The sequence below is a fragment of the Tiliqua scincoides genome, chromosome 13 (assembly GCF_035046505.1).
Source record: "Tiliqua scincoides isolate rTilSci1 chromosome 13, rTilSci1.hap2, whole genome shotgun sequence".
Lineage (NCBI taxonomy): Eukaryota > Metazoa > Chordata > Lepidosauria > Squamata > Scincidae > Tiliqua > Tiliqua scincoides.
The window spans coordinates 9,634,820-9,660,079 of record NC_089833.1 but is presented as its reverse complement, the minus strand read 5'-3'; the positions used below and the strand labels follow the sequence as shown (position 1 = coordinate 9,660,079).

General features: G+C 48.6%; 1 protein-coding gene and 1 pseudogene across 1 annotated transcript; one reads left to right on the top strand and one right to left on the bottom strand.

Moving 5' to 3' along the window:
- The first annotated feature begins 625 nt into the window (after positions 1-625).
- Positions 626-25,260, top strand: ERCC4 (ERCC excision repair 4, endonuclease catalytic subunit). Its single transcript, XM_066640695.1, has 11 exons — positions 626-805; positions 3,825-4,005; positions 6,175-6,370; positions 6,987-7,194; positions 10,921-11,101; positions 13,215-13,343; positions 15,445-15,555; positions 16,812-17,379; positions 18,036-18,128; positions 20,124-20,236; positions 23,280-25,260. Exons 1-11 carry the CDS (start codon positions 626-628, stop codon positions 24,011-24,013), a joined length of 2,694 nt encoding a protein of 897 aa, XP_066496792.1. The 3' UTR covers positions 24,014-25,260.
- LOC136634013 (5S ribosomal RNA) lies at positions 12,021-12,135 on the bottom strand (annotated as a pseudogene).

Genomic DNA, 25,260 nt, shown 5'->3' with positions numbered 1-25,260 from the left:
CATTTGGGGAAATGTGACAGACCTGTACTTTTAACAAGCTACTATGTATATTCTTTTGACAATGCTAGTATATAGGACTTACTCCTGGGTAAGTGTGGGTAGGATTGCGGCCTAGGATTGTTACAAATTTTCCTGCTTGATAACATCACTCCTGGTGGGTCCTGACAGATTCTCATTCTAAAAAGTGGGTCCCGGTGCTAAATGTGTATAGAGATTTGGGGGGGGGAGGGAGGGAGGAGAGAGACCTAACAGCCTAATCCCCTGCCTGTGGTCGACTCAGAAGTAAGCCCCCATTGCATTCAATTCAATGCAATGCAAGGAACTGAATTGCATTGCAATGCATTCAAAGTGAATTGCACTGCATCACAAAGCAATGTACATCCAGGCTTGCAGCCTAAAGAGGGCCGCACGCCCCGCTTGCAGAACCTTCCCACACTTCCGGTTAGCAAACGAACGCCTTTCCCACTCCCCACTGAAAAGCCCTTCTCTGCAGACATGAAGCCTTTGCACTCTAGCCTCGTTCTAGCTCTATGCCTGGGAAAGGGCTGGGCTGCTTTCCCTGCCAGGCACGCGCACTGGCCAGCAGGGAAGCCTCCTTGCCGCTCCTGCTCTTTTGGGGTCCGTCATGTCGCAGGTAGTTCCGCTGGAGCACGAGAACCAGATCTTCCTGGACCTCTTCCATGAGGATGGGCTGGTGATCTGCGCTAAGGGACTGGGCATCGACCGCCTCCTGCAACGCTTCCTCCGCCTGTACTGCGAGCCCACCAGCCTGGTGCTGGTGCTGAACACCAGCCCTGCAGAGGAGGTCTGTGTGCTTTTGCAACATTTGCATACTATTGCAGGGTTTGCATATTTGGGGTGGTGGTGCACGTCTATATCCTGCTTTCATCCTGCAAACTAAATTGCATTCGGCTAAGGATGCTCTATTGCAGTGCTTCCCAAACTGTGGATCAGGACCCACTAGGTGGGTCACAAGACAATTTCAGGTGAGTTCCCCTTTCATTTCAATGCCCATTTTGTTTTGAATCTATGCTACCCTGGCATTTGGGGACATGTGACAGGTCTTTTCACAGGCTACTATGTATATGTTTTTAACAATGATACTCAATGTGGCTTACTCCTGGGTAAGTGTGGACAGGATTGCAGCTGAGATGTTTGGGGAATTTTTTTTAAAAAGGTCAGCAACTGCTTGGGAGGGTTAGGAGGGTTATTCTTTATTTTAAATAAATTTTTAAGCATATACTTTTAATTTACTTTTAACTTCTAATTTACTTATATACTTAATTAGATTTGATTTTGTCATATGGGGAAGTGCTCCCTGAAGCATTTGATGGGCCGCTGTGAGATACAGGAAGCTGGACTAGATGGGCCTTTGGCCTGATCCAGCGGGGGTCTTCTTATGTTCTTATGGGGTGTCATGCACATTGTCATGCACATTGGGGCAAAAAATCAAAACTTTAGATATAGGCTGATGGGTTCTGAGCTGTCTGTGACAGATCAGGAGAGAGATCTTGGGGTGGTGGTGGACAGGTCGATGAAAGTGTCGACCCAATGTGCGGCGGCAGTGAAGAAGGCCAATTCTATGCTTGGGATCATTAGGAAGAGTATTGAGAACAAAACGGCTAGTATTATAATGCCGTTGTACAAATCGATGGTAAGGCCACACCTGGAGTATTGCGTCCAGTTCTGGTCGCCGCATCTCAAAAAAGACATAGTGGAAATGGAAAAGGTGCAAAAGAGAGCGACTAAGATGATTTCAGGGCTGGGGCACCTTCCTTATGAGGAAAGGCTACGGCGTTTGGGCCCCTTCAGCCTAGAAAAGAGACGCCTGAGGGGGGACATGATTGAGACATACAAAATTATGCAGGGGATGGACAGAGTGGATAGGGAGATGCTCTTTATACTCTCACATAATACCAGAACCAGGGGACATCCACTAAAATTGAGTGTTGGGCGGGTTAAGACAGACAAAAGAAAATATTTCTTTACTCAGCGTGTGGTTGGTCTGTGGAACTCCTTGCCACAGGATGTGGTGCTGGCATCTAGCCTAGACGCCTTTAAAAGGGGATTGGACAAGTTTCTGGAGGAAAAATCCATTATGGGATACAAGCCATGATGTGTATGCACAACCTCCTGATTTTAGAAATGGGTTAAGTCAGAATGCCAGATGCAGGGGAGGGCACCAGGATGTGGTCTCTTGTTATCTGGTGTGCTCCCTGGGGCATTTGGTGGGCCGCTGTGAGATACAGGAAGCTGGACTAGATGGGCCTATGGCCTGATCCAGTGGGGCTGTTCTTATGTTCTTAACTACAATTCCCAGGAAGCCTTGCAGGTCTCTTGTTATCTGGTGTGCTCCCTGGGGCATTTGGTGGGCCGCTGTGAGATACAGGAAGCTGGACTAGATGGGCCTATGGCCTGATCCAGTGGGGCTGTTCTTATGTTCTTATGTTAATTATGTCACAGCCAGCCATGACATCACTTCCAGTGGGTCCTGACAAATGGTCATTCTGTAAAGTGGGTCCCAGTGCTAAAAAGTTTGAGAACTACTGCACTATGGTATTTTGCTAAAAAGCTTTCAGAGATAATAATAACACAGGCCAGCACACATTTTGCTTCCTTAAACATTACACCAATACCTGGGTATATTTGGGGTGCTGATTCCAAAAATGGCATCCGTTTTGCCCTATCACATCTAGTTTTGGAGACCCAGCATAGCCTCTTTAGTGAATGGTTGAAGCAGCTTCTTCATGAGGAAGCCTACACCATGGCTTCCTCATGAGGAAGCTGCTTGAACCATTCACTAATGAGGCTATACTATATCTCCAAAACTAGATGTGGGCCGCGTGGTCCTGGAGGTCTCTCAATGCGGCCCTCAGGGTGCCCCCAGTCTCCAATGAGGATATTTGTTGGAGACCACACTGGCCCGACGCAACTGCTCTCAGTGTGAGTTAATATATTCATTTATGTAAACTTATGTAAATTTATTCAAATTTTAAATGTAAATTAATTCTTTTTTTCCCCCGGCCCCTGACACAGCGTCAGAGAGACGATGTGGCCCTCCTGCCAAAAACTTTGGACACCCCTGATCTAGATCTATAAGTTGCCTGTGGACTTGAGCAGAAGAGGAAGCAGACATTTTAAATAAAATAAATGAATGAGGCTTGAGGCCGATCTTAGCCAGGCATCCTGTTACTCACAGTGGCCCACCAGCTATCTCCAGGAAGACGAAGATCTTCAGAAGCACCTGCTCGAAGCTTTTCCCCCAAGCAAGCATGTACTTCTGTCTTCTTACAGCGACTAAGGTTATAATCCTAACCTAGGTTATAACCCTAAACTGCATTGAAAAGAATGGGTCTCACTAATATGGCACTATAATTTTCCTACCCTTTTCTTTGCTTCTTAATCTGCAGCCTTCATTTGTGTGATATTTTAACACAAAAAAATAAAAGCTTCTGTATTTTTGAAAATGTCACTCTTCTAAATCTATGCATGTATTCTATATATATTTTAATTGTTTTCTCTTTAACCAAAATGTTTTACCTGCTTTGGGGGGAAAAGAGGAAAGGTATATGTGAAAAAGTTTACAATAATACAGAACAGCTACTGAGGACTGCATTCCTTTATTCCTGTTCCTAGAGGAGAGACCCCTTGAACTCAGTAGGACTTGCTTCTGGGTAGATGTGACTAGGGTTGCATCTGTAAGACTACAGTAGGTTGTTAAGGGGTCTTCAGGATGGGAGGGGGCTGGTAGGTTAAGTGGGGTGCCATTTGTGTGACGATGGCTCGACCAATGGCCGATTCTGATTTTTCTGTTTTTTGTTTAGGAGTATTTTATTGACCAGTTAAGGGCAGACAACGTCGCTCACCTTCCTCGGCGGGTAACAAACGAAATTGCGAGTCACAGCCGCTATGAAGTTTACACCCAAGGAGGCATCATCTTTGCAACCAGCCGGATCCTTGTGGTGGATTTCCTGACGGACAGAATTCCTTCGGACCTGATCACCGGTAAGGAGCTTGTGAGAAGAAGCTGGTTCTTACCCTTTCCTGATGTGTCTAGTTTGGGTATCCAGAGCTGGCTTTAAGCCAATTTGACCAAACTGGGCCCCGCTCCTAAGAAAGGCCCACGCTAGGCCAGCAGGTCGTGGCACTTGCCTTAGTCTGAGAGATCACTTCCAGGTCACACCAAGCTGGCGGAAGAGATGCTGCCTGGACTGAGTGAGCACTTGCAAAGCACATGGGTCCTTCCTAGCCCCAGAGCCAGGACTGGCCTTAGGGCAATTGGGCCAAGTTGGTCCCCATGCCTGGAGGGGCCCTGTGTTGGGGCAGCGAGTGGAGTGCCCACAGCCAGCACCACGCTCTGTGGCTGTCACTTCGGCATGAAATCTTCCATGCCAAGGCATTGCAAGGAGAGTGTGGCGAATAGAGCGTTGCCGCTGGACATTCCCCCTGCCTGCCCCTGGATCAGATTGCCTTGAAATTGGCCCCCTGGAAGCAGTTGGAGGTGACATTCATCACGACACCACCACCGACTTTTGGGTGCCATGTTTTACACAGGGCGCCATCAGCCTGGGCTCACCGCTTCTGGTGAGTAGGGGGCCTCTGCAGGTTGTGGGGGCCCTGCAAAAATGTTTTGCATTGGGCTGCACAGCTCCTGGTTGTATCCTCACCCAAGCTGAACATTTTTGACCATTGTTTCTCCTTGCTAACTCACTGATGTCTGTATGTAGATCTAAAATATCCCATAACATCATGCCCGCTAGAGGTCAGTGTAACATAAGGACTAAATTAAAAACAGGATCCTACCAGTAGTTCCCAAACTTTTTCGACCCATGACTCCCTTGACCTACTGGCTGTTGGCTGGGGGGGAGTAAATTATGTTACTTTGGGGGGGGGGGAGACGGTGGGATAAGCCCAGCCTTGATAGTACTTCCATTTTTCTCCCTGAAGATAATTAGGATGAAGGGAGCTAGGCGTGTTTGCTTTCTGCGCTAGAATGTGACCCAGGGCAGCAAGAGTCAGGCTCCAAATATGCCATGGAATTTTCTCCCCAGATGTGTCTGGCTCACAGTCACTGGGGTTGAAGCTGCAAGAGAGAGAGAGAGAGAGAGAGAGAGAGAGAGAGAGAGAGAGAAATGCACACTGGGTTTCACTTTAAGGGGAGGACAGGAGCCCATGTGTGCAAACGCTAACCTGCTCCATGCCTACTGCTGATCAGAGCCTCCCTTTGCCCACCAGTCAGTTGCGCTCATGTTATAGGGTAGGCCAGGGGTGCCCAAACCCCGGCCCTGGGGCCACTTGCGGCCCTCAGGGAGCCCCCAGTCTCCAATGAGCCTCTGGAGATTTGTTGGAGCCCACACTGGCCTGACGCAACTGCTCCTAAGCATGAGGGTGACTGTTTGGCCTCTCACGTGAGCTGTGGGATAGGGGCTCCCTCCACTGCTTGTTGTTTCACGTCTGTGATGCAGTAGCGGCAGCAAAGGAAAGGCCGGCCTTGCTTTGTGCAAGGCCTTTTATAGGCCTTGAGCTATTGCAAGACCTTCATTCATTCATATAAGTTCATCTTTAATATATTAATTTATGTAAACTTATGTAAATTTATTCAAATTTTAAATGTAGATTAATTCTTCCCCCCCCCGGCCCCCTACACAGTGTCAGAGGGACGATGTGGCCCTCCTGCCAAAAACTTTGGACACCCCTGGGGTAGGCTAAAAAAGCAGCTGCAGTGCTCAGCATGTCTGGCTGAACACCCAGTTCTCCTGGAGCTGGGCAGCACTGTGAGGCAGACAAAAGCATGCAAGCAGTGCCCTGTTTGGCTGTTTGTTGCCCCCCCCCTCTCCATACCCTTCTACGTTTCTTAGTTTCTTCATAAAGGGAAATGTTTTCATCTCCCTCGCAACGGCAAGAGACTTTTGGCTGCCACTGATGCCAGCGGGGGCGGGCACAGAAGCAAAGTTTTGCTCAAATGCTCCTGCCCTTGCAAACCAGGAAAATCTGATGTCCGTGGCCACTTTGAAAGGCACTTCTGATTTTCACCTCAGAGCACCTCTCGTTGAGACAGGAAGACTCTGGCCCCTGGGGGGGGGTGTGTTAACCATTTTTGTTCCTCTGGTTGCTGGATGCCTTAGCCACGCCACTGCTCTTACCCGAGCTTATTCCTCCTTATCACTCTGCCAGGTATTTTGGTGTACAAAGCCCACCGAATCATTGAGTCGTGCCAAGAGGCATTTATCCTGCGACTCTATCGTCAGAAGAACAAGCAGGGGTTCATCAAGGCCTTCACAGACAACGCTGTCGCCTTTAATACCGGCTTCTGCCATGTGGAAAGAGTAATGAGGAACCTGTTTGTGAGGAAGCTTTACCTCTGGCCCAGGTAAGGCAAAAAAAAAACCCCACCCCGCAGTGAACTAACCGTGTTGTCTAGGACAGCAGTCACCGAACTCGAACTTAGTTCTGAATAGACATGCATAGGATTGCAGCTTAAGGCAATTAGTACCCCAGCCAAGCATAATATCAGATTGAATCTGCACAACAATCTGGTTTTCTCTTGTTTTGTTTTAAACTAGGCTTAGGGGATTGCATTAGGGCAGGGGTGCTCAATAGGTGGATCGCGATCTACCGGTAGATCGCGAGTCAAAATGAGTAGATCGCGGAGCCTTGTCTCTCCAAACTGTTAATATGTCAGTTTCGTCTAGTGTCTAGATGAAACTGACATAATTAGCTGACACTAAACTGACACTGAAAGGGACACTTTAGCTGCTCTTCAGGCATGCAGCAACAAAACTGACGAAACTGACTAGACTCCAGCAGGGGCTCCATACATTAAAGGGGGTGTCTGTCAGATGCTTCCTTCCCCCCTGGTAGATCTCCGGGCCTTGCTGGGTTTCAAAGTAGCTCTCGAGCCAAAAAAGTGTGAGCACCCCTGCATTAGGGGGTTGTTGCAGGGACCTTTAAGACACATCCTTACACCTCTCCTCCCCCCCCCCCAGGTTCCATGTTGCGGTGCACTCCTTTTTGGAGAGACACAAGCCGGAAGTGGTGGAAATGCATGTCACCATGACCCCGGCCATGCGCGCCATCCAGAGTTCCATCCTGGACATCCTCAACGCGTGCTTGAAGGAACTGAAGCACTGCAACCCAGCGCTGGAAGCGGAGGATTTGTCGTTGGAAAATGCCATTGGGATGTCTTTTGATAAGGTAGCCCTGCCTTGTGGCTTTGTCTCCTTGGTCTGTAATAGCTTCTTCTGAAACCTTCAGGGCTTTCTGCAGTTTAGCCCCTGACATCTCCATCTTTGGCATGATGCCAGCCATGGGGCGGGGGGGGGGGGGCTGCGTTCACTATGATTTGGGGCACTGCCTTGCTTGAAAAGCTGTAGAAATGAGTTTCTTTAAGGCAGGGGATGTAGCTAAGTGTGGAAGCATCTGCTTTGTGTGTAGACAGTTCCAGGGTCAATCCCTGGCATCTTCAGACAGGCTTGGGAAAGACCCTTCTCTGAAGGCTGCTACCGGTCAGTGTAAATAATATAGAGTCTGTTGGACCAAGGATCTGACTCAACAGGAAGCAGCTTCATATGACTGTAAGCCCCTAGGACTGTAAACCCCTGGGGGCTGGGGGATAAGAATAGGCCCTCGGTTTGGCTGTACTTGTCGTAAGGGGCGACTAAACAGCCACCGGGTAGATGGGACTCGTCAGCCTGGGAAGGCAGCTCATCTGAGAGAAGGAAAACTCTGATCCCAAACCTCCACTGCCTTGTGGCCATATCCAGTTATGGAAAAGGCTTCAGGAGTCAATCTGGAGGCAAAATCTGGAGCCAGAGTCCCTGAGGCAGTTCATGGCTGAACACAGTCACGTTCTGGCAACTCCTGCGATGCCGCTGGAACCAACCGTATTGGCCTCTGCCTTTCCATTGGACCATTTCAGCGACGTGGAGAGGGGGGATTTGCTGCATGGGTAACAGTCTGTCCTCCATATCTACTTTACCCAGGCTTTGTGCACTGGAGAGGACACTCTGTTCCAGAATAATAATATGCCCTTTACAGGGTTGTTGATCAAGACGATGGATGCGAAGCCCTTTACAGATTCTAAAAAGTGATGCACAAATGCTTGATATTGTATACTGTGTATCTATGTGCCGAGCCTCATGTTTACACAGCTCCTTCTTCCATTTTGAGGTCTCAAGAGGATGTGTGATTGTTGAACTAGGGTGGTGGCTGAGGGAGGGAACTTAATGCCTGGGACCCTTCAACTTACATATGCTGATCTCCTTCACTGGCTTGGAGTGGTGGCATTCTGGTTTTTCTAAAGGTGAATTTCACAAAACAAATGCTCTTTTTTCCATAAGCGAGGTCAGAGTTTACAGTTAAAGACAAAAGGATGTGGTTAAATACACGCTTATGGACATAGGAAAGAAATGCGTACAAAAATAGTGACTGTATCTTGTTTTTCCCATTGGAACATTATCAAACAAGTGATGGCTGCAGGTTGGGGAACAAAGGAAGGCTAGGAGAATTTGCCACAGTCACTGTAGCAAATTAGAAAGATAGCATTTTTGTTTCCAAAGCTTATGGCTGCTTGGGGGAAGAGCTGCAATTGATTTGTGAACTGGGGCTGGTCTAGATCCCTGCCTCTGCATTGTCTAGAGCAGGGGTCTCCAAACCCTGGCCTGGGAGCCAGATGCGGCCCTCAGCAAGTCTCTGTCCGGCCCGCGGCCAGCCTCTTGTAACCTGAAAGCCTCTGGCCCACTGTACATGACCAGGGTTGTACTCTGATTGCATCTGGAGGGTGTTCTGAGGGCCAGAGAGGCTGAGTGAATGAACCCAATCATTCGTTTATTCATTCATCTAAGTTACATCTCTAATTCATTTATTTAAATTTTATATTTAAGTCTTTTTCTGGCCCTCAGCACTGCGCCAGATATTTCATGCGGCCCTCTGGCCAAAAAGTTTGGAGACCCCTTGTCTAGAGTCCTGCACTGGTCTAGAGTCCTAAAGTCAGATTTGGGCTCCAATCCTCTTAAATCCAGTCTGGCTGTGGGTGCTTAGCAGTGATGGTGCTTTGCACATGCTCAGAGGTACTCTCATCTTTCTTGGGCTTTTACATCTCCCGGGGTTCAGCTCTGGTGTATGAAACCAATCCTGGGATGGGATCCCGGCCCAGACGAAGTACTGGCAAAGTGCGCGAGGCCGACAGCATCGGCCCATCTTTCTGTTGACCGTGCGCCAGCTTGCAGAGCACAGAGCGCCGCTTGGCAGTAATTGCCTGTCTCTTAATGGCAATTTCACTTGTCTGCATTAATGTTGATGTTTGGCTGTCTGGATTGCCCATCTGTGTCTGGAATGAGTCTGTGCGCCCCTCTCGTCAGTGAAGCACATCGAATGTCCCAGGCACAAGCCAGCCAGAGCTCTCCCAGCGAACCCCGCTCCCTCCTTCACCAGCTGCATGTTGTCTGGGGAAACTTAACTTAGAACTTAAGACATCTGTTAATAGTTTGACTGTGTTTTTACATAAAAGAGTGTTTTATTAGCTCTCCCAAGACCCTGGCCCGCTTATCGTAAGCTTGTTAACAATGAAATAAATGTGGATTTGTTTGGGCGTCGTGCGCCAGGACCATAACATCCCTGGAATAATTCTCGTGGTAGAAATCTTTCTTTCTGAGCTATACGGCCAACGGAAACATTCAGCGAGGCAGTAAATGGGCAATGCTGAAGGTGCAAGTCAATGAGATGGCAGAAGATCTGAGATCAGATATCCTGATATTGGCATCCATGTGTTTTATGTCACGGGCTGGATAGCAGCATTGGAGTGAGGCCAGTGATGCACACAAGGCTTTCCAGGACACAGATTCATATGGAGGACAGGTCCGGCCCTGCAGTGCTACACAAACTACAGAAACCTAGATTTTAGTGCACAATAAGATGTATATCTGAATGTGACCTCATTTGTCCCCCTAACCAATCAGGATCTTTCATTTTGAGAGGGCTCTCCAACACCCCCTGCCTCACCCCCTGACCTAGTGGCTTTATTAAGCCCTTTTCTCTATTATTCCAGAACCTTCTAGTAGCTGTTCTGAGCTCCTTGAAAGAAAAGTGAAATTGCAGCCAGGTGTTCAGTTTTATTTTCATATTGCAGCCAGGTATTCAGTTTTGTGTTCATGAGGACTAGAAACTAGTCTAGTTTTACAGATGCACAATCCTAGGATTCAGCTTCTAAGAGCGCAATCCTGAGATTGTGCTGGGCCAGCGTCAGTCCCTTATGCCAGCCCGGAAGTTTTGCAAATGTGCCGCAAGGCATGTCTGAGATTGCGCTGGGCCAGCATAAGTTCCTTATGCCAGCCCAGGAGTTTTGCAAATGTGCTGCAAGGCATGTCTGTGCCTCCATTCGAGTCGGGGAGGCCAGCACAAGAACATGTGCTGGCCTCCCTGTGTTGGAGTGAGCCGAAGGAAAGGTAAGTTTGCACCGATGTTGGGCCACCAGCGTGGGGGTTTGAGGCGGGCAGGGGAAGAGTATTTCAGGGGTGGGGGAGAGCGAGCTATGGGCAAACCAGTGGGCAGGGCAGGCCCGTGAGGGGGGTAGAACGAGCCTCTGGCACTTAGGCCAGATCCTAATCGCCCTCCCAAGCAGCCCAACCTAACTCCAGGCTACTCGAATCTGTGCCAGAGATTTAGCTGGCACAGATCCGAGTAACTCCATTGTGGTGTCTGGGACAGTGCTTGGGATAAGAGGAAAAATATCCCCTTGCCCTGAGTTGCCCTGAGTTACTCCCAGCCCTGTTCTCAGTACAGCACAGGCCGGGCAGCCAGCCTGTTCCAGCACAGGTTAGGATTGGGCTGCCCATCTGATAGGTATCAGGACTGGTTGTTCTATTCAAGTCCAGACCATCCCAGGCTGTGCTTCAGCGGTTGTTTTCCAACTTGTGTCCCCAGACGATCCGTCACTACCTGGATCCTCTGTGGCACCAGCTGGGAGCAAAAACCAAATCCTTGGTCCAAGACCTGAAGATCCTTCGTACTTTGCTGCAGTACTTGACCCAGTACGACTGTGTCACCTTTCTGAACCTTTTGGAGTCCTTGAGAGCATCGGAAAAAGCCTTTGGCCAGAACTCAGGTAGGAGCTTTGCAAGGTGAATGAACGAGGCTGCAAAAGATTTGAATTAAAATGCATCAACAACTTAATGTGCACCAATGTTTCCTAATAAGTGTTTTCATCCTGCCATAAGGCTGTGGGATTTACGTGTCGGTGAATATACTCAGCTTCCCACTTAACGTCTGTTACTTGGAAAAAAGAATGCAACATTCACATGAGAAACCTGGATTATTTTTTTCTTCTGAGATCAGAATAATTGCAGAAGAAGAATTTAGCCAGTGGAGGAAGGAAGAGGGTTATAGGATGTGGAGGCTGGATTTAGGATTACTGAAGCTGCCTGTGACTGAACCAAACGTTTTTTGTCTATTTTGACGTTGTCTACCCCAGTGGTTCTCAAATCTTTTAGCATGGGACCCACTTTTTAGAATGACAATCTGTTGGGACCCCACCCCCCACCCCAGAAGTGATGCCATTAACCTGGAAGGGATGTCATGGCAGAAGTGACATCATCAACTGGGGCTTCAAACCTAAGCCATGATCAGCCAAAGGTCCAATTGCACAGCATGCTTGTGCTGTTATTTTGCATAGCTCGGAATTCAAACATTCCAGTTTGGAAGTCAAAGCAGAATGCAGGTTTGGATCCTTCTTCAACCACACAGCCCTCCCCCCCTTTCCAGCATCCTATCTTCCCACCAATTCAGGGCAAAGCACCAGGCCTCTCTCCCACTGGTAGCCTGCCCTGCCCAGCAGCTCTGTATTTTCAGCTATGTGTTTTCAATGGTGACTGAGCTTGGTTGGCAACCTTCAGTCTTGAAAGACTATGGTATAAGCCTACAGCACCCGGGATTCCCAAGCGGTCTCCCATCCAAGTACTAACCAGGCCTGACCCTGCTTAGCTTCCGAGATCAGACGAGATCGGGCATGGAAAGACTATGGTATAAGCCTACAGCACCCGGTATTCCCAGGCGGTCTCCCATCCAAGTACTAACCAGGCCTGACCCTGCTTAGCTTCCGAGATCAGACGAGATCGGGCATGGAAAGACTATGGTATAAGCCTACAGCACCCAGTATTCCCAGGCGGTCTCCCATCCAAGTACTAACCAGGCCTGACCCTGCTTAGCTTCCGAGATCAGACAAGATCGGGCATCTGCAGGGTGGTGCCACCTGAAATTGGCTTGTGACCCACCTAGCGGGTACTGACCCACTGGTCTACATTGACTGGCAGCTGCTTCCCAGGGTTTCAGACACTGGGAAGTGAAAAACAGTGCTCATAACAGCAGGGCTGGCCCATCCGTGAGGCTGAGGCAGTCACCTCCGGCAGTGCCCAACTTCATCTGTCTGTTAACGGTGACCGCTCTTTTTTCTCTTCTCAGATTGGAAAGCAAAGTAGGAGATGGTGCAGAAGAGGAAGGGTGGAAGAGAAGGGACACTCTAGCTCACCACTCTCTTTTCTAGATTTCCTCTCTGTCTCCCTCTTTGTTTTCCAGTCCAGTTGGAGTGGGAGAAGCAGAGGCTGGCACATCACTAGGTAAGGGGAGGGCAGCATTTAGGGTGCCAGGAGCCCTTGGGCCAACCCTGCATAGTGATTATATTTCATTGCCAAACAATTCAGGGGGGGGAAAAAAAGGTTGATCCAAGTGGAAAGTGCTTCATTCCCAACACGTTTTGACCAAACTCAGTCCTTCTCAAGGGAGTAAATCTTTCCCGGCCACAGTTGGAGATGCCAGGTTTTGGAACTGGGATCTCTGGCATGCACAAGATGGTATTCATGGGGTGGCATACAGAGATTTGGGCCTGCTTAGCTCCACATGTGCCCCGTCTGACTATGCCTTAGGACTACATACATGAACCACCTAAAAGTGAAATACTGATTTACTTTCCAAACTGTGGCTTCATGCATAGGTAATTGGATGTATATTTAACTTTTCATGACCCACCAGAAATTGGCTGGCAAGCCCGATGGTGGGTCCTGACCCGTAGTTTGGGAAACACTGTTTTAAAGCACTTGTGCTCCCTCCAAATAATTTCACGGTGCAACCCTATGAATGCCTACCCAGACGTAAGTCCCACCGAGTTCAGTGGGTCATGTATTTAAATATATGCATTTGTCTTCATGTTCTTCGTTCTCTCCTAGGCTGGCTTTTTCTTGACTCTAGCGTTTCGATGTTTCTGAATGCTCGGGGCAGAGTTTATCGGCTTCCGGACGACAAAACCGGCAAGAAAAGGAAAGCTTGCGAGAAAACGGATGTGAAGGAGGGAACAGGTAAAGCGGACCTTTCCATTGATGACTTTTCATTTTTTAAAAGAAAAAAGCACACCACTTATGATCTTACTACATAAATATTCACGTATAGCACCGTCCTACATATGTCTATTCAGAGCGAAGTCTTATTTTGTTAAGCGGGGCTTACGCCAGCAAAAAGCATGCTTAGAAGTGTATCCTCCTTGCTTGAAAAGAATCTGAACTATATGCTGACAGTTCATCAAATCCCCGTAACTGAGAACAGGGCTGTACATTTTGTGGGATGGCATCCAAGTTATATAACTTAACTTCCTCAATTAGTTTTCTGTTGTTTCCTGATGAAACAAGGCAAGATTTGAATAATACTCAGTTCAAATATTGTCCTGGACGAGGGCTAAGTAACCTTAGTGATGGTTTTGGTGAACCCTGCAGATTTCCCCTCTGTGTGCCACCCTTCTCCCTGGTAATACTGAGCGAGGTTAGTGCTTTTCAACCAGTGGTACAAGTACCACAAGTGGGACTGTAATATTCCCCCCCTCCCAGATTCCCCAGATATCAGGGGTGCCCAAACCCCGGCCCTGGGGCCACATGCGGCCCTCAAGGCCTCTCAATGTGGCCCTCAGGGAGCCCCCAGTTTCCAATGAGCCTCTGGCCCTCCGAAGATTTGTTGGAGCCCGCACTGGTCCAACGCAACTGCTCTCAGCCTAAGAGCGACTGTTTGACCTCTTGCGTGAGCTGTGGGATTACAGCTCTCTCCACTACTTGCTGTTTCATGTCTGTGATGCAGTAGCAGCAGCAAAGGAAAAGCCAGCCTTGCTTTATGCCAGGCCTTTTATAGGCCTTGAGCTATTGCAAGACCATTCATTCATTCATATAAGTTCATCTTTAATATATTCATTTATGTATATTTATGTAAATGTATTCAAATTTTAAATGTGAATTAATTCTTTTTCTCCATGGTTCCCGACACAGTGTCAGAGAGATGATGTGGCCCTCCTGCCAAAAGCTTTGGACACCCCTGCTGTATATAATGAGATCCATGGAGGGGCGGTCCCTTAGAGGACCTCTGGAAGCGCCTTCCAGTCACATCCAAAGGTGTCCTGATACATGAGGGAGGTGGAGTCCCAAAGGCTTTTATGAAAAACCAGAGTGCATGTGCGCAGCCTCCCCACTTCAGAACATCTGGGCACAACCAGAGGCACTTCTAGTTGCATCTAGGAGGTTTGGTGGGGCCCTCCAGCTGTGGGTTTGGAACCCGCAGCAAGTGAAATCCACAGGTTCCAAACCCGCAGGTGAGGTGGGCCTGTTGTACTTTACAATGCGACAGGTGATACTTCACCCCACTGCCGTGGTAACCATATGGCACTGCCTTGCCTGGGAAATGGAGGTAGTTGGATCATGGAACACCAGAGGGCCACATAAGGCTGTGTAGGTGCCGGGCCCTTCAAAAGTGACCTGGTTTGGGGAAGAGCGCACAGAGGGAAGCCCCAGCTGTGGGGCAATTCACTTTCTCTTGAGTATAGTTGCAAAGTGGTGGTAGTAGTGGGATTTACAGAAGTGGTACTTGCAATGCTGGGCAGGTGAAAAAGCCCCAGACTAGGGGGACCAAGGGTAGCTTGTAAGTTCACAAAGCTGAATCCACAAACCATACTGACTACCAGTACTCCAGCTTCTTGGGGCTGCTGCACTATGGCGCTAGAGATGAATTTACAAAGGTGAGTGGCTAGAGGTCAGAAAATAAAAAGCCAACAAGCTAGTCGAAAGCATAGTTTGTACATTTGGAAACCCAAATGATGGTTTGTGTTCTGAGCTGTAGTGTAATATCATACTTCGTTTCAGGCTGTTTTTCTATTCTAACGTAAGTTACAAATGAACAGGAGAAGCCGCCAGTTCAGTCAGACGAAACCTGCTGAGTCAGACTGTGGTTGGGATTGAACCTGCTGACTCAGAAGAGGCTGGGTCAGAAGATGGTGGCAATTGAACTCTGAACCAGCCAGTGTTCAAACAGGTGGTCTACCAGAGAGCTCCAGCCTTCCTAGTGCCAGGCTATCAGAAAAGTCCCAGAGAATGCTGATTGTGATGGAATTAAAGGCATTCCACTTTCTCCTTTCTTGTGTTTCAGAGCAGAGACGGGAACTGGTCTTGGAGAACAACCCCAAGTGGCAGGCTCTAAGGGAAGTGCTGAAGGAGATTGAAACGGAGAACGCCAACAGCGATGCTCTTGGTGGGCCAGGTGAGACCACGTGGGGGGAGCAGATCCTGGGTGATGACATTTTGTCGTGGGGAGGAGTGGTCTCAGTTGAATTTTTAGTTGAATTTTTGTGCCACTTTTCACCTGAGACCCAAGAGACTCCTGGCCAAACAGAGGCAAGTACGATCAAACTTGTTTGGAGAGCAATTTAAACTCGGTGTAGGAACGAAAAGAGCCACAGGACTCCCTACATCATAAGGTCCGAAAAGGTAGCCCAAAAGCCACAAGTTAACCAGCATGTTAAAAGTTAACCAACTTTTGAAAAGCTGGAAGGGGAGGGGCAGCCTGTGCTTTTTTGAAAGAGGTGGTCCCATAGCTGCGGGGGGGGGGGGGAAGAGCAGCCACTGAGAAGGTCCTGTCCTGTGTGCATGACAATTGAGCTGCAAAAGCTTTCAACACATAGAGAGGAGTCTCCTCAAAAGGCCTTTTCAGTGGCTAGAATCGCTGGGAGCGGCTGAACTTAGACACACCAAAGACTCGGACTGCTTAGAGTCCTAGACATTTGCCCCCTTGAATCGCTGGGAACAAATGAGATGCCAGGGAAGGTGCAACAGATATGTTTGCCACATGAAGCCCTAGAGCAGTGATTTTCAACCTTTTTCGTCTCACGGCACACTGACAAGGGACTCAAATTGTCAGAGCACACCATCAGTTTTTTTTACAATGGACAAGGCACGTCATGCTGTTGCTGGGGGGCTCACACCCCCAATGGCCCTATTAATAAATGACCCTACCCCAAACTTCCATGGCACACCTGCAGACCATTCGCGGCACACCAGTGTGCCATGGCCCAGTGGTTGAAAGTGGCTGCCCTAGAGATATGGATTTATATCCTGCTTTTCTTAACAAAACAACAACATGGCGTACAGAATTCTCAAGTCAAATGAAATATGTAAAAAAATTCAGATTAGCAGCAGGAAAATGTAGCAAGCGAAAGGCAGTAAAAGAAGATTCACTCCAAACATCCTTATAAAACAGAGGTCAGATGGGAAAAGTGGGGGGCATGTAAACAAGAGGGGGGGACAACTTGGTTTCTCTGGAATGAGAGTTCCACAGCTGTGGGGCTTTAAAAGCCCTGTTTGGCCCCCGCCACTCATGTCTGTGTTTAGCACAAACCAGAGAGCAGGGCCTCCAAGGGGGGATCTCAGATTCATTTTGTATTTCTGCGGGGATAGTCTTGTGGGGAGTGGCTCCTTGTACCATCCTGATAGCACAACAACTGTTCTTCTGGACTGCAGGGCATGTGCTTATTTGCGCAGGGGATGACCGCACCTGCGCGCAGCTCAAGGAATACATTGCTGTCGGTGCGGAAAAGTTTCTGACCAGGCTGTATAAGAAGACCTTTGGGAAGGACAAAGAAATCAGCGACCCCTGTCCAAAGGACAGAAAGCCAGCCAAGTGCCGGGGCAACGGTGCCAGAGAACCTCGGGCCAAGAAAGCCAAAAAAGAGTCCTCTAAACCAAACAAGGACAAGCCGGGGTTGACGCTCACGCAAATGTTAGCCAAAGGGGAGCAGGAGACCCTGGGGGGCAAAGAAGACGGGGAGGAATTAAGCAGCTGCCAAGAGAGCGACGGCGAAGACAAACCAGGAGACCTCCAGCTGAACCTGTCCTCAGACTCTTATTACGGGATCTTAAAGGAGCCGCTCACGGTCCTCCATCCTCTGAACGGCTGCAGTGACCCCTACGCTCTCACCCGCGTACTGCACGAGGTGGAGCCCCGCTACGTTGTGCTGTACGATGCGGAGCTCACTTTTGTCCGCCAGCTGGAGGTTTACAAAGCGAGCCGGCCCGGGAAGCCTCTGAGGTACGTTGATGGGGGGGCTCCAAAGTAGGATTGTTTTGATGGGGTCCGTTACACCCATTGTAGACTTAGAAGGGTTAAAATGGCATCTTGTTACCCAAGGAAAGCTAGATTGGTGGGCTGTGGTGGATTGTGGAGAACGTTCATTCTCACACCAGCAAACCTAGGTGAGACTGAGAGCTGCTGAAGACCCAGTGAACTTCATGCTGAGTGAGGATTTGAACCTGGGTCTTCTCTCTCTCAATCAAACACTCTGTCTGCCGTCTAAGTGCATGACTTGTAATGTTGCAGTACTGGAACAGATTTGCACCCAATCTTGGGGTGCACAGTGACCCACAGAATGGATCTGCACATAATGTGCTTTTACTAATGCCTTCTGTCCTGTGCAAGTTTACTGGAAGCCGATCTCTTTAAACTCAATGGGGCTTGCTTTCTGATCAGACACAGTTGGGAATCAGGCACCTGTGACGCTTTTCAGAGTAACGGTTACAAAATGGGGAGAGGGACAAGAGTTACCAAGTGACGTTTAGAGAGCTGCCTCTTAATAGAACTCTAAGCGCGTTTAAATCGGGGACAAGAAATGGCCATGTAGAATGGCTTGGGGGGGGCGCACATCATTTACCAGATTCAGACAGACCTCTTGCACCTTCCTTTGGCAGGGTTTACTTCCTGATATACGGAGGATCCACAGAAGAGCAGCGGTACCTGACCATACTAAGGAAAGAGAAGGAGGCCTTTGAGAAACTCATTCGGTAACGCGCACTGCTTTTATCTCTTTTTCTATGACACCGTTGTACTGTTATTTCTGCTGATGCTCTCTTAATACATCACAAGGATAGGTTGCATAACTCAGGGCTCTCCAGTCCCTATCCCACAGGCCGGATTTGTCGCCCTACCTTTCCCCTCTCCTGTGTGAATGGCACTTACTGTTCTACGGGGGAGCCGTCCTTCCCCACCTTTGATCTCCCCCAAATGGAGCTCCAGCCTGCCACATCTGGGTTCCGTCGCCACAGCAGCCACTGTGCCTGGATTTCTGGATAGGCACAGAGGGCTGGAGCTCAGTTTGGGGGAGATCGGCAGCGGAGAAGGATGTCTCCCCAGCAGAACGGTAAGCACCGGTAATGCTAGGGATGCCTTTCCCATTGCACAGCGGTCTCCAGTTTGGAGACTGTCAGCATAACAAAATAATATCACAGCTGGGACAATCGCTATGGGAGGTAGTTATGGGAGGGGAGGAGCACACAGCAGCATGCCCCAGCAGAGTCAGGGGGGGTCACCCCTTCCTGAGGAGCACCCTGGTGGAATGATGCCTTGTCAGGTCTTCAGCTTCTGCAGAACATGCGCCCTGGTTTTGAAGCTGGCAAAACTGCAACATGCCGGGCCTCTGCTAGAGCATCTGCTCCTCCAGAGAGATTTCTGCCCATCTGCAAAGCACATTGGGTACCTTTTTGGTTGCTATGCAGTTTGGAGCTGGGGCTTGTGTGTTTTTTCTCTCTTCCCCCTCTGCGTTGCCAAGGTAGCAAGCTTACATAAGAAGCTGAATGCCATGCAAGGCGGTAGTCAGAATTTATAGAAAAATGTAACATTTACATAAAGGGAAAGGTGGCCTCATACCGGGAATGGTCTCCTCTGTCTAGGGCAGCCATTTTCAACCACTGTACTGTATTTTCAACCACGAGTGGTCCACAGGTGTGCCACAGGAATTTGGGAGAAGGTCATTTATTAGTAGGGCCTACGTGGAATGAGCCCCGCACCGGCAGCATGGTGTGCCTTCTCAGGATCAGTTGTCTTCATCATCATTGGTGGGATCTTAAAAACTGATCCTATTATATATTTTAAATTACCCAAAAGAAGCTGTGAGTGTTGTGTTTAAACAAATGGATTGCAGTTGTTGCTTTTTTAAATGGTGTTGGCAACCTTCAGTCTCGAAAGACTCTGGTATCGCGCTCTGAAAGGTGGTTCTGGAACAGCGTCTAGTGTGGCTGAAAAGACCAATTCGGGAGTGACAATCCCTTCCACACTGGGAGCAAGTGCAGTCTGTCCCTGGTCTGTCTCCCTGGCTGTGGGCCTTCCTTCTTTGCCTCTTTGCCTCAGTCTGTTGGCCAAGTGTCTCTTCAAACTGGGAAAGGCCATGCTGCACAGCCTGCCTCCAAGCGGGCCGCTCAGAGGCCAGGGTTTCCCACCTGTTGAGGTCCACTCCTAAGGCCTTCAGATCCCTCTTGCAGATGTCCTTGTATCGCAGCTGTGGTCTACCTGTAGGGCGCTTTCCTTGCACGAGTTCTCCATAGAGGAGATCCTTTGGGATCTGGCCATCATCCATTCTCACGACATGACCGAGCCAACGCAGGCGTCTCTGTTGATCCGACGCATTCTCGGCATCACCTGGCAGGACAAAGTTCCAAACAACACAGTCCTGGAACGTGCTGGAATCCCTAGCATGTATGCACTGCTTTTTTTAAATAGAGCTGAAATCAAAACTGTGATGAATATTACGAGAAGTGGCCATTATGGCCCTCTGTACAATTTCTATATCTTGGGCAGAAGAGTTTGTCCACCCCTGGTATAGATTAAGCCCAGGGCCTGCAACTTTAAAGTTAGCAACAGATACTTCACAAAGAATGAGAGAACAAGTCTCTGCCCTAAAGAACTTCCAGTTACTTATTGATACAAGGGAGACAGCAAAGGAAGGGATGAGGAGGCTTGGAAGCTATCTGAGATGTTTCTTTTCACAATTTATTTTTTCCCAGAGAGAAAGCCAGCATGGTCATCCCTGAGGAAAGAGAAGGAACTGACAAAACAAACTTGGATCTAGTAAGAGAAGTGGCATCCGCTTCCATTTCTACAGATACACGCAAAGCAGGTAACTTGTTGAGATATCTAGGTTTAACTTCTTGAAAAGGAGAGGAATTCAGAACTCCATTCACCCAAATGGATTTGGACTGCTTGAATTCTAACCCAAGTGGAAACTGGTCTTGTAAACGGAACTCTCTATATAGAGCATGATCTACTTAGCCCAGAGAAAAGTACTCTTTAACTCATGATGGACTGGAAACAGGCAGTTGTAGAAAAGTTTGCAAATGAAGTTTTCAGGACTCATGAAGCTGAAGGTGGAACTGTGATCCATCTAGCTCAGTACTGTCTCTACCGTAGCTGGCGGTAGCTCTCCAGGGTTTCAGACAAAGGTCTTTCCCAGCCCAACTTGGAATGCTCCCAGGGGTTGAACCCAGGACCTTCTGTAGGCAAACCAGGGGTTCATCATCTTTTCACACCATGCAAATGTCTACTCCAAATACATAAGAGGAAATCTCTTATCTGGCTTAGATCAGCTAGTCACGGAGCCCACCAGAGGACAGGTGACTCTGGATTTAATTTTGTGTGGTACGCAGGACCTGGTTAGGGATGTAAACGTTACTGAGCCATTGGGGAACAGTGATCATGCTGCGATCCGTTTTGACGTGCACGTTGGGGGAAGAATACCAGGCAAATCTCTAACAAAAACCCTTGACTTCCGACGGGCGGACTTCCCCCAAATGAGGAGGCTGGTTAGAAGGAGGTTGAAAGGGAGGGTAAAAAGAGTCCAATCTCTCCAGAGTGCATGGAGGCTGCTTAAAACAACAGTAATAGAGGCCCAGCAGAGTTGTATACCGCAAAGAAAGAAGGGTTCCACTAAATCCAGGAGAGTGCCCGCATGGCTAACCAGCCAAGTTAGAGAGGCTGTGAAGGGCAAGGAAGCTTCCTTCCGTAAATGGAAGTCTTGTCCTAATGAAGAGAATAAAAAGGAACATAAACTGTGGCAAAAGAAATGTAAGAAGGTGATAGGGGAGGCCAAGCGAGACTATGAGGAACGCATGGCCAGCAACATTAAGGGGAATAATAAAAGCTTCTTCAAATATGTTAGAAGCAGGAAACCCGCCAGAGAAGCGGTTGGCCCTCTGGATGGTGAGGGAGGGAAAGGGGAGATAAAAGGAGACTTAGAGATGGCAGAGAAATTAAATGAGTTCTTTGCATCTGTCTTCACGGCAGAAGACCTTGGGCAGATACCGCTGCCCGAACGGCCCCTCCTAACCGAGGAGTTAAGTCAGATAGAGGTTAAAAGAGAAGATGTTTCAGACCTCATTGATAAATTAAAGATCAATAAGTCACCGGGCCCTGATGGCATACACCCAAGGGTTATTAAGGAATTGAAGAATGAAGTTGCAGATCTCTTGACTAAGGTATGCAACTTGTCCCTCAAAACAGCCATGGTGCCAGAAGATTGGAGGATAGCAAATGTCACGCCTATTTTTAAAAAGGGAAAGAGGGGGGACCCGGGAAACTATAGGCCGGTCAGCCTAACATCTATACCGGGTAAGATGGTGGAATGCCTCATCAAAGATAGGATCTCAAAACACATAGACGAACAGGCCTTGCTGAGGGAGAGTCAGCATGGCTTCTGTAAGGGTAAGTCTTGCCTCACGAACCTTATAGAATTCTTTGAAAAGGTCAACAGGCATGTGGATGCGGGAGAACCCGTGGACATTATATATCTGGACTTTCAGAAGGCGTTTGACACGGTCCCTCACCAAAGGCTGCTGAAAAAACTCCACAGTCAGGGAATTAGAGGACAGGTCCTCTCGTGGATTGAGAACTGGTTGGAGGCCAGGAAGCAGAGAGTGGGTGTCAATGGGCAATTTTCACAATGGAGAGAGGTGAAAAGCGGTGTGCCCCAAGGATCTGTCCTGGGACCGGTGCTTTTCAACCTCTTCATAAATGACCTGGAGACAGGGTTGAGCAGTGAAGTGGCTAAGTTTGCAGACGACACCAAACTTTTCCGAGTGGTAAAGACCAGAAGTGATTGTGAGGAGCTCCAGAAGGATCTCTCCAGACTGGCAGAATGGGCAGCAAAATGGCAGATGCGCTTCAATGTCAGTAAGTGTAAAGTCATGCACATTGGGGCAAAAAATCAAAACTTTAGATATAGGCTGATGGGTTCTGAGCTGTCTGTGACAGATCAGGAGAGAGATCTTGGGGTGGTGGTGGACAGGTCAATGAAAGTGTCGACCCAATGTGCGGTGGCAGTGAAGAAGGCCAATTCTATGCTTGGGATAATTAGGAAGGGTATTGAGAACAAAACGGTTAGTATTATAATGCCGTTGTACAAATCGATGGTAAGGCCACACCTGGAGTATTGTGTCCAGTTCTGGTCGCCACATCTCAAAAAAGACATAGTGGAAATGGAAAAGGTGCAAAAGAGAGCGACTAAGATGATTACGGGGCTGGGGCACCTTCCTTATGAGGAAAGGCTACGGCGTTTGGGCCTCTTCAGCCTAGAAAAGAGACGCTTGAGGGGGGACATGATTGAGACATACAAAATTATGCAGGGGATGGACAGAGTGGATAGGGAGATGCTCTTTACACTCTCACATAATACCAGAACCAGGGGACATCCACTAAAATTGAGTGTTGGGCGGGTTAGGACAGACAAAAGAAAATATTTCTTTACTCAGCGCGTGGTCGGTCTGTGGAACTCCTTGCCACAGGATGTGGTGCTGGCGTCTAGCCTAGACGCCTTTAAAAGGGGATTGGACAAGTTTCTGGAGGAAAAATCCATTATGGGGTACAAGCCATGATGTGTATGCGCAACCTCCTGATTATAGGAATGGGTTAAGTCAGAATGCCAGATGTAGGGGAGGGCACCAGGATGAGGTCTCTTGTTATCTGGTGTGCTCCCTGGGGCATTTGGTGGGCCGCTGTGAGATACAGGAAGCTGGACTAGATGGGCCTATGGCCTGATCCAGTGGGGCTGTTCTTATGTTCTTATGTTCTTATGTAAATGTTGATGAAGTGCAGAGATCCTAATTTGTATATTTGAAGGGCTTGGTTCATGGTAAAGAGTAACTAATACTATTGTTGCCTTTTCTTAGGTGGCCAGGAGCAGAAGAGTGTCCAGCAAAGCATAATCGTGGACCTGCGGGAGTTTCGTAGCGAGCTCCCATCTTTGATTCATCGCCGTGGCATTGACATTGAGCCCGTGACCTTGGAAGTGGGCGACTACATTCTCACTCCAGACATCTGCGTGGAGCGGAAGAGCATCAGCGACCTGATTGGCTCCCTGAACAACGGGCGGCTTTACTCACAGTGCATCTCCATGTCCCGCTACTACAAGCGGCCCGTCCTCCTCATAGAGTTTGACCCCAGCAAATCCTTCTCGCTCACTTCGCGGGCGTCTCTCCATCAAGAGATCTCCATCAACGACATCACTTCCAAGCTCACCCTCCTCACCCTTCACTTCCCGCGGCTTCGTTTCTTGTGGTGCCCTTCTCCGTATGCCACCGCCGAATTGTTTGACGAGTTGAAACAGAACCGGCCACAGCCTGATGCGTCAACGGCCATGGCAATCACCGCCGATTCGGAAACCCTTCCCGAGTCAGACAAGTACAACCCAGGCCCCCAAGACTTCCTGCTTAAAATGCCGGGCGTGAATGCCAAAAACTGCCAGGTTATCATGAATCGCGTGAGGAGTATTGCGGACCTTGTTGCCCTTTCACAGGACAAACTTGCTGAACTTCTAGGCAACACGGCCAATGCCAAGCAGCTCTATGAATTCATTCATTTGCCCTGTGCAGAAGCTGTTTCTCAAGGGAAAACCAAGAGGTGATGACTTGCATTCACTCCTTTGAAGGTATAGAGTCGGAGCGCCTTAATGAATTGCCATAATGCCTTCAGATGGACCTGTGTGTTTGGAAATGTGAGACTTCTCTTGGAGCTGTTCCATTTCAGTATACGGGTGAAGGGGGTGCATGTCTGAATGCTTCTCTGTGTCAAAAGCTCCCTGGCTGTGGCTGGGCCAGAGGTGGAGGTTGACCAGCTAGGACACTGGCTAAGGACCCACCACCAACCCCCGAAACCCTTGTGAAAAAAAGATGACAGCCTCCAAGAACTGCTGTAGACTGCTGCTGCCATCTCCAAGGATAGCCTCTCTGAAACCTTTGTTGGGAACTTAATTTAGCTATGATAGTGGCCTGAAGTGCTCTTCAACAGCCACACTGGTAGCTGCCATTTTGTTTTCTATCTGTTACTCATTTCCAGTGCCTCAACAGTGGGAGCATTACATTATGAGCTGACAAAGATGACGGCCACACAGCCACTGCTGTGTTGAGGGGCCAACCTTAGCCAAGGATCTCTACAAACCTGACCTTGGCACTCGTCAGTGGAGAGTTGGCACAAATAGGAGATGTGCTCTGGCATAGCCTTCTTGCTGACCTGCTAGTTTTCTACACCGTGGGATGGACAGATTTATTTTTTTAATGCGAGGAAACATTTTAAACCCCCCATCTCCCCACCTGTGTCTTGAAATGTTACAGTCCTGCTCCACGATGCCCTTTTTCAAAACATGACGATGCCCTCTAAAACAGTACATTGCCCTGAGAAGGTTTGGTTGGGTCTTAGTGTAGCTATCTGAGAAGCTTCTTAATGAGGCTTTGGAATGAATTATTTGCCATCAGATCAGACCAGATTGAACATGTCACTTCTTGGTGCCTCACGTTCAAGGCAGGTTGGACTTAATACCTGTGAATAAATTCATTGCTGGAACTCTTTGGTCATCCACAAGTGGAATTTTTTTCCCCCCTGAATGTTTTATTTAGCACAGGGAAAGATTTTATTTTTTCCTTCCCCCTCTCTGTTTGTCTTGGAAATTATGTAACACATAAGTGGTGCGATGAACCTTAAATTAGCAGCTACAGCCTAATTTTGCCTAATGGGGGTGGGAAGAGATGAGAAAGAGCTATAAAAGGCCTCCAGTCCCTATTCTTAGATGAAGCTGATGCTTTAACTGAGCTACAGCTACAGCTCCATCCCCAGATCTGGTTGGCCACTGTAGGAATCAAAGTTCTGGACTAGGTG

Bases quoted from the DNA above. Each gene is read 5' to 3' on its own strand.
- ERCC4 (XM_066640695.1), top strand. From the start codon at position 626: ATGTCGCAGGTAGTTCCGCTGGAGCACGAGAACCAGATCTTCCTGGAC. The intron at 6,371-6,986 runs GTAAGGCAAAAA...CCCCCCCCCCAG, and splicing joins AAGCTTTACCTCTGGCCCAG to GTTCCATGTTGCGGTGCACT. The intron at 20,237-23,279 runs GTAACTTGTTGA...GCCTTTTCTTAG, and splicing joins TACAGATACACGCAAAGCAG to GTGGCCAGGAGCAGAAGAGT.